Here is a 20,525-nt window from a genome sequence, read left to right as displayed (position 1 = left end):
AATAATGGTGTAGCTGGTCCTTTGGGATATTGTTTTAAAATAATTCCATTTGGTGCATAATTTATTTTCTTTCATATATATTGAAGGAACCAAGCTTGTGTTCTGTGTCAATTGTACATGTTTGTAATGTTGATAAATTAAAGTGGAATTCACCTATTTTAAACTCAGTTGTGGACAGTAGGTGGAATTGCTATAATTTAACCTGGCTAGAGGTAGGGCAGGGAATGGAGATGTGACAGGCAGGACAGCAGCTTTATCTGTTAAAGGACTCCAGGTACTAATTTGTTTGTCCTCAGCTCTCACGTGCAAGTTTATGACATTACAACACAAATGCAGCAAAAAAATCTACTTAATACACCAACTAAGTATTTCACTGTTCCTTCTAGACATGTATAGTTCCGCATGCTGAAGTAAGATCATAACACCAACACTTATTACAACAGCTCAGAGATTATAGAAAAATCTGCATTTACATAGTGCATTTCACAACCACCAGACATCTCAACTCATACAAATTCAGCCAATGAATGATAGGAGCACTCTTTCAAAACCAGCTGTTTATGAACCCGAGGAGTGTGAAAACTGGATATTTTTCTCCCGGAGCAGAGTAAGTTTGGGAATGAAGAGGCAATTCTCGCCTGCATCCCAAAGGATGTAATCAGTGAAGGTTGTGCACACATATGGGAACAAAAACAGGAGTTGCTGGAAAAGCTCACCTGGTCTGGCAGCATCTGTGAAGAGAAATCAGAGTTAACGTTTTGGGTCCCGTGACCCTTCCTCAGAACTGCTGCCAGGCCTCCTGAACTTTTCCAGCAACTTCTGTTTTTGTTTCTGATTTACAGCATCTGCAGTTCTTTTGGTTTTTCTTGTGCACATACAAGATCTGAGTTTATCACAGTGTTTTAAAATCTGCTTCCTCCTGCCCTCACTGTCCAAAGGGTTGAGAAAGTGTTGGTTCCGAGTGTGGCTAATGTCAACCTTTGAGATAAAAATCTAGAGTTCAAGCTGATGAGTGATTTAACTTTTTTTTTGTCTTTGTCTCCTTGCAGGAGAGCCTGATGGCCCTGGCTGTGGTTGGGATTGTTATGTTCCAGAGCTATTGCGAGCATGGCCAAAACAATTTTAACTGACTGATTTCTAATCAGTGTGAAAAAAAAAATGACCTTATCTGATGGGTTTAAGCAAAAAAGAATAACAAGGGTGAACGGTGCCCAGTCACTGTTTACAAACAAACTGCCTATTCCACTGGTGGGAACATTTCAATTGCAACATGCCAGGCAGATTTCAGGAAGACCAATCAGTAATCAGCCATTTCCCCCTATCGCCACGTAGCTTGTGTAACAAGTTCATGGGCAAACCAGAATCTGGAAAAATCTGTAACCCAGCATGATTTTGGTCCTGAGGGTGCCAGGTTTGGGTCACTGTACATATACATTTGAAGTGTGGCTATTGTCATGTGGAAAATGTTACAGCAAAGTTTTATGTCAAGGAATGTGATAAAGACGAGATCATCTGTTTCAGTGGTGTTGATTAAGGGCTAGTGTTCAGAACACCAGAAATAACTCCCCTACTCTTCTTGAACAGTGCTGGGGATCTACTACAACTACCTGAGAAAGCACAGCTCAGTTCAACATCTCATCTCAAAGATGACTCTGCAACACTCATTTAGTCGTCCTTTGGTATAACAGCTTTACCTTTGTCCTCAAGTCCTAGAGTGGTGCTTGAACCCAGAGATTGCTGAGGGAAAGAGCTAGCAAATGTGCCACAATATCTTACGTGAATGATGTCATCAACATTATCAGGCATTCCGAAGTCACTCTGCATACATGTTACAATCGTCTACTCACCTACTCAACAGCATCAATCTTGTATAGTAGCAGATGGCTAGAATGATTTGAATTTTCAGCATTTTAATCCAAGAGCCCAAACATTAATGTGGAATGACCATCGTACAGTCCTCAGATGGAGATTCAGTTTTACTGAAGCTGCAACAATGTTCTTCTCGGCCTGCACCTGAATAGCCGGAGCACTCGCTAAGTCAGGGGTATGACCTTTTGTTTTGAAGGTTTTCCTTTGTAGTCAATGCCCTCAGCTGGAGAGCTGAAGGCTCAGTTCTTTAACGGTCCAGACTTCAAAAGGGATTTGAATAAGGAGTATCAATCACATGTGGAAACAATTTCCAGACATGTGTTTGAGATGATGGGGAAGTGTATGAGTCTACTACCTACATCTGCAGCATATTGTGTGAAGTTTTTCAAAATTTGCAGAAGGGCCTAAAGAGCCTATAAATTCTGTCAGCATCTTAATGCCAGTTAGAACTTATAATAGTTTAGTGTTTAAGGACTGGCTACAGATGCCACTGTCTCTCTGGACAATGGCAATGCCCTCCAATACCTGCAGCTTCAGACATGGGGCTGGCGTCTACCCTCACGACATCTCATTCATTCCCACACCAACAGTCTAGATTAGAGTGGTGCTGGAAAAACACAGTAGGTCAGGCAACATCTGAGAAGCAGGAAAATCGACGTTTTGGGCAAAAGCCGTTCATCAGGAATAGCGGCAGGGTGCCTGCAGAGTGAAGAGATAAATGAGAGGGGGGTGGAGATGGGGAGAAAGTAGCATAGAGTGAGTGGGGGTGTGGATGGAGGTTTAGGTCAGGGAGGAGGGTGGGTGAAGGTAGCAAAGAGTACAATGGGTGAATGGGGGTGGGGATGAAGCTCACTTTAGAGGTCATGTGCTGAGTGTGTTATCACTCCTCATGTCCTCGGAGAAGGTCTGAGACAAGAGCCAATCACTACGCTTGCAGGGTATCACCTGATTCAGGTGACGAAGTCACCAGGCATCTGGTCTGGGCAGTAGCAGAAAGCAGGAGAAGCAATTCCAAGACAAACTTGGATGATGTGGATGCAGCTTCTACCCAGAATGGCAAGGGCTGTGTGAGATGAGTCAAACAAGACTCACAACCCAATTCAGGCTACTTCACCAGCCAAATTGCCAAAAGCTGCTTCCTCTGGGACAGTTGTTACCCTGAAACAAGGTTTACATCTGGGACAATCTAGGTTTATTCAAAGTTTCAATGGGACCATTCCATATAACCATCTCTCAAATTCAGCTCAAAAAACAATAGTTCATTGGAGTAATGAATTAGGTATAACAGCTCCTACTTCCACGCATGAGGATATTTTGTTCAGTGGATTTCTATGTAAATAAAGGGGAATGGGAAAATTGAAAAAAAACAAGATTATAGAGAGGTGGTGGAGTAGTGATAATGTCACTGAACTAATAATACAGAGACCAAAACTAATGTGCTAGGACAAGGTTTGAATCCCAACATGGTGTATGGTGCAATGTGAATTCAATTATTAAATCTGGTATTAAAAGCTGGCCAAATGGTAACCTGTGTCAACTGTTGTAAAATCCCATCTGGTTAACTAATGCCATTTCCTGATGAGTACTTTGATACCATTTCAGAACCATTAAAGTGATTTACCACCAGCCTACAACACTGAAGATGCAGGACTCTAAGATATTTGGCATTCAATGTATGATTACTGAGGCTAAAGAAAATTACAATCATGTTGTTTATCTGGGACTTAAAATTCTGAATTATGTACACATGAGTTTTTTTCATTGTTAAACAAGGTGAAGATCCACAGTCAGGTGAAAAGATTTAAAAGAAAAATGGAAGAGAAATCGTGACTTTATATTTTCAAATATAGATTTTAGATTCTGAAATCTGCAAGGAGGGAAGAAAAGGCTTGAAGTAGAAAGGGAATTTTATCAACTGAGGATATAGGGATAAGACAGGATGAAAATCAAAGAGAAGTAAAAGGTGTTGGGGTATAGATCAGCGGGAATGAAATCAATGATGGAATAAAAAGGTTAAACAGTCTGTTTTAATTCCTCAGGGAAGTACTTGATTAGAGTATGAAGTGGTGGTGATGAGGTATAGCCAGAGGTTGGAAGGACTAAGAGGGAACAAGAAAAGTTCATGTTAATATCATTAACGCAAAATTATCAGGAATTTAAAGACGTATACAGAAGCAGAGAGGATTGTTGGCATCGAAAGAGTGATTAACAATTCAATAACTTTTTGAGAGCAAACTAGGATATAATTTCTTTGAAGATGTCCAAGATAATTGACGACCATTCATCAAGACATTAAAGAGTAAAACTTCACACAAAGAAGCTCATTAGCAACAAGAGAGTAACAAATAGAGACAAAATATGACCAACAATTGTGAGTTAACAATAGCTTCCTTACCTGAGACATCATTGATACAAAGCCAACATACGCAAACTTAGAAGGATCACATTTCTTACACCGTACAAAGAAGGAGATTTTCACAAAAAAGGGAACTAGTCTTGGAGAAAGAGGGTCTACAGATGATGGGGTTAGGTTGAGGGGGACAATGGGGAGCATGTTATCGGGAGTAGCCTGTTCTAAGGTCCATTTAATATCCTACATTTGACATTTAAGAGTGCTTTTAGATATTACTTTCAATGTTGTTACTTGCATAGCATAAATAATGGAATAGATTTTCTATTCATTTTCATCTATTGTAATCAATGGAACTAAAATCTGGCATGTTCAAGAACTGGCAGAGATCCACAATGCCAGATTACAGGCCAGCCAATGAAGTTGAAAAATTCCTGCCCTCCATGTCTTCCCTCACTCTCATGAAGCTTCTCAGGTGACAACTTTGGTATTGAAACAAATGGACTCTGAATTAAAATAAAAGTGGACAAATTGTCCCTTGTTTGCCACACTACGTGCAGTAAATATCAGATCATTCTAAGTAAATGAAAACCATATTTGTAAATTCTGTGAAGTCAGCGTTTCCACAAGAACAAGACGTCCACATCTGAATGTGATATCACTAACCAACACACCTGCTGCCAGTCGTCTGGGCCCTCCCACAATTTAAGGGAATTCCTTCTGATGAAAAGAAAAATGTGTGCTGGCACTTGTACAATTCCTTTCTCAATTTTATTTTAAATATATTTATTTAACTGTACTTTGACCTATACCAAAAGAAACCAGATTCTTGATAATTCCCATTGCAACTACTTAATTGTAAATTAACGAAGATGGAAGAGGGAGGCCACGAAAGGCTGACAGGGGTCATGTTTCTCACCCACTGCTACTAGGTTTTAGCATCCCTGTTGATGAAACTCCTCACAACAGAAACACCATGGGTTCAATAACGGAAGCTAATCAATTTGAATAGTCAAAACTAGTTTCTAGTCCAATTCTGCAACATTACCAAATGCAATAAGGCAAGGGATAAGACCAAGTGCCAAAGGATTACATTAAGGAAAAAACCTTTTTCATTTTTGCAATGTCGTTAGATATACAAATTGCCAAGGAGAAGCTAAGCAAAAACAAATGGTAGAGTATTCATCCTTGTTCCTTACTTCGCCCTGACTTTTTTGCCTTTCTGCAGCACTTATGCAAGACACCACAATAATTGTCTTCCTTTTAATCATTCTGCTAAGTCCCGGTTGAACAGGAACCATCATGTTCCTTGAAGTGCCTCATTATTTCTGACAGATCTGTCACAATCGCAGGCAGTGATGTAGTTTCGTCAGCAGGAACACAGACCTGACTACTACTGAGAACACATGCAGATATCATTGCCAGAAACCTGTCAGAAATGATGCTGACATTGTCACTAACAATGCAGAAATCAGAAACAGATGTGCTGATGAAGGAGGTAATGTCAGACAGAAAGCATCAGCAAAGACTACGAATAAAAATATCAAGTAGAAAGACCCCCATGTCATACTCAAATGCAACATTGGTCTTAAATGCATCCCTAACAGGATCCCAAAAATGCCAGCAAGCAGATATTTATCAGCACTGAATCAACAACTTTAAGATGGGAATGTGGAGAATCAAAAGTACCAACATTGGCAGATGTGGTAGTATCATGTACAGGCTACCCTTATAGAAACATCACATGAGTTGTTGGATTTTGATTAGGTGCATATGTAATCTTTTCTGGGAGTTTTCTGAAATATTTCTGAGAAATGTCTGCCACTTCTTCTCCACTGATTTGCTAATTTAATATCTCAACTCACTTCAGCGAACTCAGCTTTCCAACTATGCTACACGGTTGTCCTTTTAATAATTAACATACTAGTCTTAGACCCACTCTTCTCCCTTTCCAATTGGATGTAAAATTCAACCATATTGTTATCTCTACTGTCCAGAGGTAATTTCTCTGAGGTAATTAGTTAATCCTATCAGATTACATAACCCAAGACTAGTATAACTTGCTCTGTCTTTGTTTCCAGAGTGTGCTGTCCTAAGAAACTATCCAGAAAGCATTCTGTGAAGTTCTCATCCGGGCTAATATTATGAATTTGAATTTTCTTGTTAATGTGTTCACTAAAATCATCCACAAGTATTGTTTAAATCACAAGCACCCATTATTTGTTTTATGATTTGTCATATATTGCAGTTATTGTTTGAGCCTGTAGAAAATTATTTTTTCCCTAATCAAATCTATAACTGGATTTCCTGATTCTAGGTCATCTCAGACAAATTTTTAATCAGTAAGGAGATCAAGGGTTTGGGGTAAGGCAGGAAAGTAGATTATCAGATCATCCATGAATCTCATTAACTGGCGGAGCAGGCTTGATGGGCTGAATAGCTTATTTCTGTTCCTGCATCTTATGGTCTCTAACTATTGAACCAATTTTCAATTAGGAATGCAACCCCTCCCCCTTTACCTTGATGACTGTTCTGCTTGAACATTATATACCCACCAATATTCAGGACCTAGTCCTTGTTATCATGTAGCCACATCTCCATAATGGCTATCAAATCATGTTTATTCACTTCCGCATGCTCTATCAATTTATCAGCTTTTTATTGCATGCAGTGCACATTCAGATACACATCCTTTCACTTTTTGGTATCTTTGTGGCATCTAGAAATTACTGTTGGTATTTTGCTGGATTTTCTTCTCTTTTAATTCTTGCCATTCTCCAAATCTCATTTTCTATATTAATATTGTGCTCCCCTGTCTCAACTCTGTCCATTGCATTATTACAATTATCCTAGTTTGATTCCTCTAACATCTCCCCCTACCCATCCTCTGTTTAGTTCAAAGCCCTGTTTAGCTCCCTAGTTATGCAGCTCACCAAATCCAGCATATTTCAGGTATTGAACATTCCAGCGATGCAGAGCCCACATTCCCCAGTGCTAATGCCACACAAATTAGAACCCACTTCTCCCACACCAGCCATGTTCTCCTTCGCTAAGCTCTTACATCCTATACTAATTTGCACGCAGCTCAGGCAGTAATCCAGTGTTTATTAACATTGATGTTCTGTTTTTAATTGAGCTGACTTCTCATATTCCCTCAGCAGAGTCTCTTTCCTAGTTATACTATTCCATTAATTACAATATGAACCATGGTGACCAGATTATTTGCTTCCCACTGCGAGTTTTTCTCTGGCTAAGTGCTGATATCCCGGCCTCTGGAACCAGGCAGATACCGCAGTCTGAACTCATGCTCTTTGCTGCAGAGAAATGATGTCAATCACCCTTATAGCATTGTCCCTTATTACCATTACTTTCCTTCTTTCTCCCACCCCAGGAATACCTTCCTTTGTTACTGTGCCATGGCCACTCTGCAGCCCTGACTCTCATCCGAACAAGCCCCCCTGTTGGCTAATTGCAAAGATCTGAGAAGATCTCAGCAAAGACCCTGCATCAATGCATTTGCTACTGCTATCACCAGTTGTGCATGTGTTTCAACTGGATTAGTTTGAATCCCCACTGTAATAAATGGCTTAAATGAGGCATGACAATGTGATTTTTATTTGCCTACCAAATGATTACATGGTTAAAAGAAACATATCGATAGAAATCTATCCAAAATCTGGTTTGCATTCTAATTTCAAACAGGATGTGGAGGAGCCGGTGCTGGACTGGGATGGACAAAGTTAAAAATCACACAACATCAGGTTATAATCCAACAGGTTAAATAGGGTGGTCAGTAGGACTTTAAACTTCTGAGTTGGGGGGAAGGGAAAGTGAAAGTGAAAGCGACAGGGAGTATGGCGTTAAATGGAAAGATAAGCAGCAGGATAGCATGTGTCCAGGCAGATTTAAAATTGAGGCAGACTGAGAATGCAGAAAAAAGCAAGGATAACTTGGGACATCATATGACTTCCAACATCTCTAATGATAAGAAAGTTAGCATTAAGGCACTTTACCTGAATGCTCGTAGCATTCATAACAAAGCCGATGAACTAATGGCACAGATAAATGTGAATGATTATGATGTGGTAGGCATCACAGAGACTTGGTCACAGGGGGGTCAGGACTGGCAGTTAAACCTCCATGGTTTTTCAACTTATCGAAAAGACAGAGAGGTGGGCAGAGGGGGTGGGGTTGTCTTGTTAGTTAAGAACAAAATTAAATCAATGGTATTGAATGACATAGTGTCGGATGATGTGGAGTCTGTGTGGGTGGAATTGAGGAACCACAAAGGCAAAAAAACCATAATTGGAGTTGTGTATAGACCTCCCAACAGTGGTCAGGACCAGGGACGCAACATGTACCAGGAAATAGAGAAGGCATGTCAGAAAGGCAAGGTCACATTGATCATGGAAGACTTCAATATGCAGGTGGACTGGGTAGATAATGTTGCTAGTGGATCCAATGAAAGGGAATTCATGGAATGCTTACAGGATGGCTTTTTGGAACAGCTTGTCATGGAGCCCACAAGGGAGCAGGCTATTCTGGACCTAGTGCTTTGCAATGAACCAGACTCTATAAAAGATCTTAAAGTAAGGGAACCCTTAGGAAGTAGCGATCATAATATGGTAGAGTTCAGTCTGGAGTTTGAAAGAGAGAAGGCAAAATCGGATGTAATGGTGTTACAGTTAAATAAAGGTAATTATGAGGGCATGAGGGAGGAACTGACAAAAATAGACTGGAAGCAGAGGCTAACCAGGAAGACAGTAGAGCAAAAATGGCAGGAGTTTGTGGGTATAATTGAGGACACCGTACAGAGGTTCATCCCCAAGAAAAGAAAGATTATCCGGGGAGGGATTAGACAACCATGGCTGACAAAAGAAGTCAGGAAATGTATTAAAGAAAAAGAGAGATCCTATAAAGTGGCTAAGAACAGTTGGAAATCAGAAGATTGGGAAGGATACAAAAACAAACAGAGGATAATAAAGAGTGTAATAAGAAATGAGAGGATCAAATATGAAGGTAGGCTAGCCAGTAATATTAGAAATGATAGTAAAAGTTTCTTTCAGTACATAAAAAACAAATGACAGGCAAAAGTAGACATTGGGCCACTTCAAACTGATGCAGGAAGCCTAGTGATGGGAGATAAGGAAATAGCAGGAGAACTTAACAAGTACTTTGCGTCAGTTTTCATAGTGGAAGACATGAGTAATATCCCAACAATTAAAGGGAGTCACGGGGCTGAGTTGAGTATGGTTGCCGTTACGAAAGAAATAGTGCTAGAAAAGTTAAAAAGTCTTAAAATTAATAAATCTCCTGGCCCCGATGTGATACACCCTAGAGTCCTGAGAGAGGTGGCTGAGGAAATAGCGGAGGCATTGGTTGAGATCTTTCAAGAGTCACTGGAGTCAGGAAAGGTCCTGGATGATTGGAAGGTGGCTGTTGTAACCCCCTTGTTCAAGAAAGGATCAAGACAAAAGATGGAAAATTATAGGCCAATTAGCTTAACCTCGGTTGTTGGTGCCACACGGGAGGCTGCTGAGCAAGGTGAGGGCCCATGGCATTCGAGGTGAGCTGCTGGGATGGATTGAGGATTGGCTGTCTAACAGAAGGCAGAGAGTTGGGATAAAAGGTTCTTTTTCAGAATGGCAGCTGGTGACGAGCGGTGTCCCGCAGGGTTCAGTGTTGGGGCCATAGCTATTCGCATTATATATTAATGATTTGGATGAGGGGACTGGGGGCATTCTAGCGAAGTTTGCCGATGATACGAAGTTAGGTGGACAGGCAGGTAGTACTGAGGAAGTGAGGAGGCTACAGAAGGATCTAGACAGGTTGGGAGAGTGGTCCAGGAAATGGCTGATGGAATTTAACGTGAGCAAGTGCGAGGTCTTCCACTTTGGCAAAAAGAATAAAAACATAGACTACTTTCTAAATGGTGAGAAAATTAGTAAAGCCAAAGTACAAAGGGAGTGCTAGTCGAGGATTCTCTAAAGGTAAACATGCAGGTTGAGTCCGTGATTAAGAAAGTGAATGCAATGTTGTCACTTATCTCAAGAGGGTTGGAATATAAAAGCAGAGATGTGCTACTGAGACTTTATAAAGCTCTGGTTAGGCCCCGTTTGGAGTACTATGTCCAGTTTTGGTCCCCACACCTCAGGAAGGACATACTGGCACTGGAACGTATCCAGCGGAGATTCACACGGATGATCCCTGGAATGGCAGGTCTAACATATGAGGAATGGCTGAGGATCCTGGGATTATATTCATTGGAGTTTAGAAGATTGAGGGGAGACTTAATAGAGACGTACAAGATAATACATGGCTTGGAAAGGGTGGACGCTAGGAAATTGTTTCCATTAGGCGAGGAGACTAGGACCTGTGGACACAGCCTTAGAATTAGAGGGGGTCAATTCAGAACAGAAATGCAGAGACATTTCTTCAGCCAGAGGGTGGTGGGCCTGTGGAATTCATTGCCATGGAGTGCAGTGGAGACCGGGACGCTAAATGTCTTCAAGGCCGAGATTGATAGATTCTTGTTGTCTCGAGGAATTAAGGGCTACGGGGAGAATGCTGGTAAGTGGAGTTGAAATGCCCATCAGCCATGATTGAATGGTGGAGTGGACTCGATGGGCCGAATGGCCTTACTTCCACTCCTATATCTTATGGTCTTATAGGTTTATTTGGAAGTACTAGCTTTCAGAGCGTTGCTCCTTCATCAGGTTAACTTCATCAGGTTACCTGATGAAGGAGCAGCGCTCCGAAAGCTAGTACTTCCAAATAAATCTGTTGGATTATAACCTGGGTGTTGTGTGATTTTTAACTAATTTCAAACAGATGTCTTCTTATTAGACACATCAAGAATTTTCTAGCCTCTTTGACCTCAATCTGCATGAAGCCAAAATTAAGTAGATGGCTAAGTAAGGAACACGAGAGTGCCACTGATTAAGTCTCTATAAATCTTCTTGAAATGGCTAACCAAGACTATGGGACCTTGCCACTGACTCTGAAAATACTCTGGAACAAATTGAATCACATGTCATAATCTCCTCCAATTAGGTTGAATGGGGACTTGAGTCGATTCTCTTGTATCTCACTACAAAATGAGTTTGCTGTCTCCCTAAGGGCGTGGAGGTTTGTCACCAACGGACCTTTCTGCACAGGTCACCACAATAACATCGCTTCTTGAAAGGTGATATCTGAAGTGTACAATAGAGGGCATGCAGTGTCACTAATGTTGCATCTGTTTTGCATAGGTTTACCTGGCTTATTGCAAACACATGCAGTAAAATACAACTTAGCTTCCAGTGAAGTAAATGAAGCTATCATTGGACTAGTTTTATAGGGAAAACTAAGGGTGTAAAACAAACTTTTAAAACTCTCGAAGCTCTTTTTTTGGCTGCGATTTTTTTTGCGCTTGTAAATGGAGAACTCCCTGAGTAGTGGATAGGGACCTATAAGATTATGTAGATGCCACTTCAAAAGGAAGACACTGTTTGTAATGCAACAGGGACTGTAAAATAAGAGTGCTGTCTAATCGTTACCTGTCCTTTGCTGTTCTGTTATTTCTCTGAACACACAAAACGTGCAAGGCACCACATGGCATTTAAATCAGAGACTGAACACAAGGTGAAAATGGCATTGGAAATGAAAGCTTTACATCATACACAAACTAAATATGTATAAATTGGGTTTACAACTAGGATTTTCAATTCCCTTGGTTAATTGAACTACATTAAAATTGATCACTGTTCCATAGCCAAAACTGTCTAAGGATTTGCTACAGAGTATATTTAAAAAAAAACAAGCTTGTGGAAACATTTTCTAAGTGCAGAATTTTAGCAGAATATTGAATGTAGCATTTACTTGGCAGCAAAGCATCATAAATTGGTATATAGGTGGTATTCACAAATCTCTGCGGAGCCACAAATTGCAGTTGCCAGGAAGTGGAATTAGAGGGGCCTCTGCCTCTTGATAATTATCTACAGACGGTACAAATACATGCTTATCGGCAAAGATACAATATATATATATATAGGTATTAACATTACCCAAACTGTCATCTAGATTGAATTTAATTAACTACTGTGAATTATAACTAATGATGTTTAGCTAATCAACTAATGAATAAATCATCAGTAAAGGCACATATTTGTCATGGTAGAATAATGAACATAGTTCTTCCAGATGTCCATGATTAGTAATACAATGCCATCATATCACTAATTGCAACTGTTAAACACTACAATTATACATTTTCTTAAAGTGAGAATGGGGTTGCCAGCAGGATTCAGGTTAATAAGGGGGATGTAGCAGCATATTTCTCATTCCATGTAATTATGTCATTAAGTTTAAACAATATTTCAAACCTTAGCCTTGTTCCTAATGACTTATATTGCGATGTTCCACATTTAATTATCACTTCTGTTTCTCCTTAAGACCTTAGTTTATAATACTTCTTTAAGACTGAGATTAATGACAATAAGAAATAAAAAAAAGATTAAGACCAAGTGTTAGTGGGCGGCACAGTGGCACAGTGGTTAGCACTGCTGCCTCACAGCGCCTGTAGACCCGGGTTCAATTCCCGACTCAGGCGACTGACTGTGTGGAGTTTGCACGTTCTCCCTGTGTCTGCGTGGGTTTCCTCCGGGTGCTCCGGTTTCCTCCCACAGTCCAAAGATGTGCGGGTCAGGTGAATTGGCGAAGCTAAATTGTCCGTAGTGTTAGGTAAGGGGTAAATGTACGGGTATGGGTGGGTTGCGCTTCGGCGGGTCGGTGTGGACTTGTTGGGCCGAAGGGCCTGTTTCCACACTGTAAGTCTAATCTAATCTAATCTAATCTAATCTAATCTACATTGTGGGTTATACTTACTTAACAAAGCAATCAATACTAGTTCTTACCTGTTTTTGAAGAAATGTTTCACTGTAGTAGTTGATTATTGGTTTAAGATCCTCTGAAGGATGTGATACACTAAGGCTATAATTTAAACTAACAATAATTGGCGTTAGTTTATCTCTAAATTCCTTTTCATCCTAGAATAAAGAATAAGAGCACCAAAATCAATGTAAATTCTTACAAAAAGGGGAACAATTTCAATACTGAAAATGTGTTGCTGGAAAAGCGCAGCAGGTCGGGCAGCATCCAAGGAGCAGGAGAATCAACGTTTCGTGCATGAGCCCTTCATCACGAATGAGGAAAGTGTGCCAAGCAGGCTAAGATAAAAGGTAGGGAGGAGGGACTTTGGGGAGGGGCGTTGGAAATGCGATAGGTGGAAGGAGATTAAGGTGAGGGTGATAGGCCGGAGTGGGGGTGGGGGGGGTGGAAATGTCAGGAAAAAGATTGCAGGTTAGCAAGATGATGCTAAGTTTGAGGGTTGGGACTGAGACAAGGTGGGGGAGGGGAAATGAGGAAACTGGAGAAATCTGAGTTCATCCCTAGTGGTTGGAGGGTTCCCAGGGGGAAGGTGAGGCGCTCTTCCTCCAACCGTCGTGTTGCTATGGTTTGGCGATGGAGGAGTCCAAGGACCTGCATGTCTTTAGTGGAGTGGGAGGGGGAGTTGAAGCATTGAGCCACAGGGTGGTTGGGTTGGTTGGTCCGGGTGTCCCAGAGGTGTTCTCTGAAACATTCTGCAAGTAGGCGGCCTGTCTCCCCAATATAGGGGAGGCCACATCGGGTGCAGCGGATGCAGTAAATGATGTGTGTGGAGGTGCAGGTGAATTTGTGGTGGATATGGAAGGATCCCTTGGGGCCATCCACCACAAATTCACCTGCACCTCCACACACATCATTTACTGCATCCGCTGCACCCGATGTGGCCTCTTCTATATTGGGGAGACAGGCCGCCTACTTGCAGAATGTTTCAGAGAACACCTCTGGGACACCCGGACCAACCAACCCGACCACCCCGTGGCTCAACACTTCAGCTCCCCCTCCCACTCCACTAAAGACATGCAGGTCCTTGGACTCCTCCATCGCCAGACCATAGCAACACGACGGCTGGAGGAAGAGTGTCTCATCTTCCGCCTCGGAACTCTCCAACCACAAGGGATGAATTTAGATTTCTCCAGTTTCCTCATTTCCCCTCCCCCCACCTTGTCTCAGTCCCAACCCACAAACACAGCACCACCTTCCTAATCTGCAATCTTCTTCCTGATCTCTCCGCCCTCACCCCCACTCTGGCCTATCACCCTCACCTTAACCTCCTTCCACCTATCGCATTTCCAACGCCCCTCCCCCAAGTCCCTCCTCTCTACCTTTTATCTTAACCCGCTTGGCACACTTTCCTCATTCCTGAAGAAGGGCTTATGCCCGAAACGTCGATTCTCCTCCTCCTTGGATGCTGCCTGACCTGCTGCGCTTTTACAGCAACACATTTTCAGCTCTAATCTCCAACATCTGCAGTCCTCACTTTCTCCTAGAACAATTTGAATACTTTTGTTTATAAAAATCTAAATGTAATGTAAACACTAAACATGCATTCTAACACAATAAACACAAAGGACTGCAGATGCTGGGCATCTGAAACAAAAAGAGTGCAGGAGAAACACAGATGGTCTGGTGGCATCTTTAGAAAGAAAGAAGCATTAACATTTTGAATCCAGTGGTCCTTCGTCAATGCTGATAAAGGGTCACATTGTTTCTATCTGTAGATACAGCCAGACCTGCTGTGTTTCTTCTGCACTCTTTATTTCTGTTACATTCTAACAGTGATATTTAAGACACACAAATGACTATCTCCAACTACAGAGAGAATCTAGCCACCAGTCCTTAGCCTCAACAACATTACTATCACTGAATACCCGATCATCAAAAATGCTAGGTTGACCAGAAACATAATTGGACTAACTGCATAAATTCTGTGGCTACAAGAACAGACCTGAGGTCAAGCACTCTGCAGTGAGTGACTCACCCCTTGACTTCCCAGAGCTTTTCCACTGATTACAAGATACAAGTCAGGAGTGTGCGGTTTTCTTTCCTTGTCTTAAACACCAGCAACACAAAAATGTATGGCCATTCAAGACAGAGATCCATTTTGATTGTCATTTAATTTACCACCTTAAACATTCACTCTTTCACTGGTGCACAGTTGTTACAATGAGCACTCCCACAACTCGCCAAAGTTTCTTCAACAGCACCTCCCAAGCATCTGACATTAACCACCTGCATGCACTTGGAAACGTCAGTACAACCAAGTTATACTCATGATTGCATGTCACTCATAAGAACATGGAAATCCATCATTGTTCCTGCATTATTCTGGGTCAATAATCCTGGAATTTCCCATCTAACAACACTATCACACCAAACAGAATTCAATGGTTCAAGAAGGTGGTTAAACACCATCTTTTGAAGGGCAATTAGGGTTGAGTGAAAAATGTTAAGAATTAAGAAAAACAACTAAAGGACTTTTAATGCGTATTATATTACAGGATGTTTTCAAATATTCACTATGCTTGTTTACACAAAATGGCCAAATATTTCTGCTATTGGCATAGTTTGGACCAAATGGTAATTAGTGGGTTTTTTTATAGATTAAAACAGAATTATTGTATGCTGTTTACACATTGATTTTCTGATGGCATTTATTCCCACAGATTAATGGGAGATTTAGGACACATTAACCAAAATATGTAAAAATAAAAGTGAAACCGTAAAGAATGCAGAATATATAGGGGAGGATCACAACTGGGGGAGAAAAACAAAGCCTTTGTAAAGTTTTGTAACATATTTGAGGCATTTCAATTCAATTTACAGCTGTTGTGAAGCCTGAAGCGATGGGGGTATTAAAACGTCACAAAGAAAGGAGGGAAACGGGAGAGCCGAGAGGCAAGCTCAGGTTTGGTACATAAAAGCTACCGTGTGGGCATTACTGCATGAAACAAGTGGTATGAGAGGTCACCTCTATGCTAGCCCACAGTAGTACCACAATAACATGGAACATGTCGGTAAGGGGATGGAAATAGCACTGAGATTTTTATGCTCCCAGGTTAAGTATGAGGGTGGGCATGTTAGGTGGCAACTAACTTGTGATCCCCAATGCCAAGAAAGGTTGCCAACTGCAGGCCAATCAGTTTGATCAGGGGCTGGCTGGTGAGCCTCTTGGCCTATTTCAGGTCGTGATAATAGTGTTCTAGCCCATTAAAGCCTTCCAGCTAATCAGGCTGGCAGCTTCTGGATTATGAAGAATATCAGTGGAAGCCTACTCTTCAGAAGATCCAACAGTGAGAAGGCAAGCCTTATCATTTGCTTCTCATAGGGTAGGGGGTCACATGGAGAAAGGGTCAGGGAAAGTAGAAGGCTTTCAGAAGCAACTCCCCTACCCACCACACCCCACCCATGCATCTGACTTTCAATTTGGGTAAATGGAGACAAGCCCCTAATCCAGCAGGCTGGTTACCCTTGGTAAAAACAAGGACTGCAGATGCTGGAAACCAGAGTCTAGATTATAGTGGTGCTGGAAAAGCACAGCAGGTCAGGCAGCATCCTCCTTGGATGCTGCCTGACCTGCTGTGCTTTTCCAGCACCACTCTAATCCAGGCTGGTTACCCTGGTTACCCAGTTAGGAAAACAACAACTGTACTTGTCTGCTGTGAAGGAAGATAACAGGAGGAGTTGTATGATAAAGCGTTTAAGTGTCTGTTAATTGATGACTTAGATGTCCTAATTGCTGGCGAGGTGGCATGTAGGAAATAGACCTTCTCATCAAGTACTCAACTGTTGAATTGTGAAAAGGGGGTGAGTACCTCTTTAGAGCCAGCTTACCCAATTACTTCCCCTTCTCCCCATCCTCTCTTTCCACTTACAAAGAGGGAAAACTGCACCCTAAGTTTCAGGATGTGTCAGCCAGATGCAATGAAGGACTCTCCTTCTCAAACTCTCCCCTCACCTGAGGTGTGGTGACCCTCAGGTGAAACCATCGTTAGTTAGTTGTTTAATGATGAGAGAGTTTTTTATGGTCCTTTAGGATGATGGCAAATTTTAAAATCACCCAGAAGATTAAGTTTTTTCCATGCACTTCATAGCTGGCACAGGAAAATACATTGGTGCCAAAGAGAATAACCCCATCTGGTGTTGGCAGAGGAATTTGTTTCACAAAAAGGAAACAATTTTGGGGACCTAGATGCCAGATAGAAACAAAGAAAAATTAAAACATTGACAGTAACACCAAACACTTGGATTATGTATCACCTAATTTTGATTCCTGTTCAAGCCTGGGCGCTCACTGTATATTTTTCAGATGTCTTTGGTGCTTGAACAATGGGAAATAAGGTGCAGTGGAGATTCCCAAAAACACATTTAAAACCAGCTGCTCAGCAGAGGTGGTTCTACCACCTGAAAATAGAGAAAAATGGGTAGAGTTCCACAGGGACAAAATTCTTCCTGATTTCCACAGCTGTACACTTAATTTGTGAGACTAAATGGACAGCTAACTGCAGAAAATGCAAACTGTACCTTCATTTTCAATAGAGGCGTGAAAATTATTCAGGTTCATAGTTGTTCAATATCTCAGTCCTGCCAGCCACCTTCCTTTTCTCAAAAAGTCATCTTTGAAAATGATAACTTATTTGGTGCTCATATATATTCAATAAATTCTACACACTCATAAAAACACGTCCATATTGTCTGTGCAAAATTCATAATCCATGTTGCTTTAATCAATAATCTGCATTTATTTGTCATGTCCTTTCAGCCTTCCCTATAATTGAGCAAGTATTTTCTGGCTGTGCACCATTGTTGTATAATCAAATCCTGATTTCCAGTACATTATAACCACTATGAGCAGTGATTTTTCTGGCAAATTGTGTTCTACATAGCCTAATTATTTCACATAGTTTTACTTCATTTGCAATTAAACGATTTAATATTTTACCCCAAGTACACTCACAAACAATTCATTTAACCCTTAACAGTTCCCAGCTCAAGCATTTATTCATGATCTGATGCTTCATAATGACAAAACTGTTAGAGAAAAGCTTTGTTAAAAAGAATAAAACATTTCTCTTTGTATTCTGATAACCAAAGTCAGATTGACCTAGATTTTTTTTTGACAATTGTATAATAACAAAATAATTGCAAAACATAATGCAATGAAATCTGATGTCCTTAAATTCTTTTTTCCCCACTTGCCCCCAGCAAAACCTTCCATAGTGAGCTATAGACACTAATCACTGGTTTTAATCTGCTATGCAGACACCATACATGGTCTTAGTACCATTGGGTTTTTACTGAAAGGAGACTAATTATTTAGGGTGACTGCATTATCCACAGCCAAGCAACTATTTCTGGAAGTATATATTGTTATGATCCCAGCTGATAGCAATACTGGACGCATCAGATTCTATAATGACAGGCCACAAATTTTATTTTTGGTGACCATGGTGATCAGTCACTGAACATATTCACAAGAAACTGCCTATGTACTTGTAAGAAAAGAACAAAGTACATTACACACAGAAGGGGAAAACAATCTATTATTACACTTTCCAAAATCTAGTTGAAATACAATCTGATAATAAATAAGGATTCAACTGTTTTATCCTCAACAGCAACCTTCTATAGACAATTTTTGTGAAAGATTACACTGTTTCCAGTTCACACCTGTTTCTTTGTTCTTGATTTATTTCTGGCAAACCTTTAGGTTCATTGATTAAACTTCTTCAGTCATTGTCTCTTCCCGAGAACCTTAAACAAACTGCCAACCCAGTGCAATGTTTTTTATAATTTCCAAGCCTTCAGTTGCTGGAACACTTCCCTTATTACCATTTAAACCACTCTGGATGTCTTTTTTCTGCCATAATTGTTCTGGAGATTGCTTAACTGCTTCACTGCTTCTGTCAGCCTTTTTTTCCCCTGAAAGAAACTTGCATCCACACTGAACTTCTGGATGATTCACTCCATCTCTAAATGGAAACCATTTATACCTCTGTCTCTCTCTTAGGATATCTTAGTGCTTGGCAGCAGCCTTTTTTGATATCTCTTCTAACTCTTGTATTTGAAAGCAATGCCTTCTTCAACTCAAGCCTTTCTTAAAAGCCTCATCTAAATACATGTAAATAAATTTCAGACAATATGGCACCACATAGAATTCAAAATGTAACTAAAACATCCTTTTTAACATACAAAATATAGATTTAAGAATCACACACAACCAGGTTATAGTCCAACAGCTTTAATTGGAAACACTAGCTTTTGGAGTACTGCTCCTTCATCAGATGGTTGTGGAGTAGAAGACTCCACAACCACCTGATGAAGGAGCAACGCTCTGAAAGCTAGTGCTTCCAATTAAACCTATTGGACTATAACCTGGTGTTGTGTGTTTTTAACTTTGTACACTCCACTCCAACACCGGCATCTCTAAATTACAAAATATAAAAGTATGAAACAACTTCAAGCTGCATATGGTTCTGTCCACTTCAGAACCCAAGTTTACAAATAATACAAATGTTTCATATGCCTTTACCATAATGTGTGTGAGGATTGGACAGGAACAAGCTTGCCTGAAATGCCTTTCACAATTTTACAACATATTGATACTCAATGGCACAATTTACTCATGTATACTGCTCGCTGGGATAAGCTATCAGATAATAATCATGGGATTATACCACCCACTACCCCAATACTCCGACAAAACAGTCAGTACCTTTTGAATCTGAATGTGCAATGACAAATTGGAAGATTTTCAAGTAGTTTATGTACCTAATCACACTTCACACACAAAAAATCTTTGTTTGGATATTTATTAAGTGCACACTTACTGTAAGGTAAACAGTGAATTCCTGATACTTGGAACGTTCTGATTTTCCAACGACAAAATGGAATGTGTGCTGTGGTCGGTGAGAATTAAGGAATAGCGTTCTCTCAATTCCTCCTTTCTGCTTCAGTCTGTCTAGTTGAAGGCTCGCATCCAGAACTTAAGAAAAAGGAGATGTGGATGTTTTTAAAGATAGCATCATAAGCCACACAGAGAATATTTTGCTCTTAACGCTCATGTGTTTAGGAAGTTTGGAGTTCAAAAGGCCACACAACTGTTCTCAACCATAATTCTGAAAAATGTAGATCAAGGTTAAGACAACCAGCATTAAATACCATAAGGATATAAGTTTTATCCTCTTTTTGTAAGACGATGCTTAAGACAATTGCATAAAAGCATTTTTGGTATTGTTTTACAACAATACACATAACAATTTTATTCAAATTTTAAAGCAGTTGTACAGACAGATGTGCCCTTAACAGTCAACTTCCCTTGGCTTAGACCGACTGAAATTTATATCTCAATTGTAAACAGATTTCTGTTCATGTTTGTGAGCTA

The 20,525-nt window shown here is 40.6% G+C and overlaps 1 protein-coding gene across 1 annotated transcript in view; it reads right to left on the bottom strand.

The window, feature by feature from the left end:
- The window catches only part of itga8 (integrin, alpha 8), a 217,519-nt gene that overhangs the window by 94,490 nt on the left and 102,504 nt on the right, over window positions 1–20,525 (bottom strand). The window contains exons 17-18 of the mRNA XM_060824941.1: window positions 19,972–20,126; window positions 13,114–13,245 (exon numbers count right to left, since the gene is read on the bottom strand). Coding sequence (XP_060680924.1) covers window positions 13,114–13,245; window positions 19,972–20,126 — 287 coding nt within the window. The remainder of the gene's footprint in view (window positions 1–13,113; window positions 13,246–19,971; window positions 20,127–20,525) is intronic.

The sequence above is a fragment of the Hemiscyllium ocellatum genome, chromosome 5, assembly GCF_020745735.1.
Source record: "Hemiscyllium ocellatum isolate sHemOce1 chromosome 5, sHemOce1.pat.X.cur, whole genome shotgun sequence".
In the NCBI taxonomy this organism is placed as follows: domain Eukaryota; kingdom Metazoa; phylum Chordata; class Chondrichthyes; order Orectolobiformes; family Hemiscylliidae; genus Hemiscyllium; species Hemiscyllium ocellatum.
The sequence above is the reverse complement of the archived record's forward strand: the minus strand, read 5'-3'. Positions and strand labels throughout refer to the sequence as shown.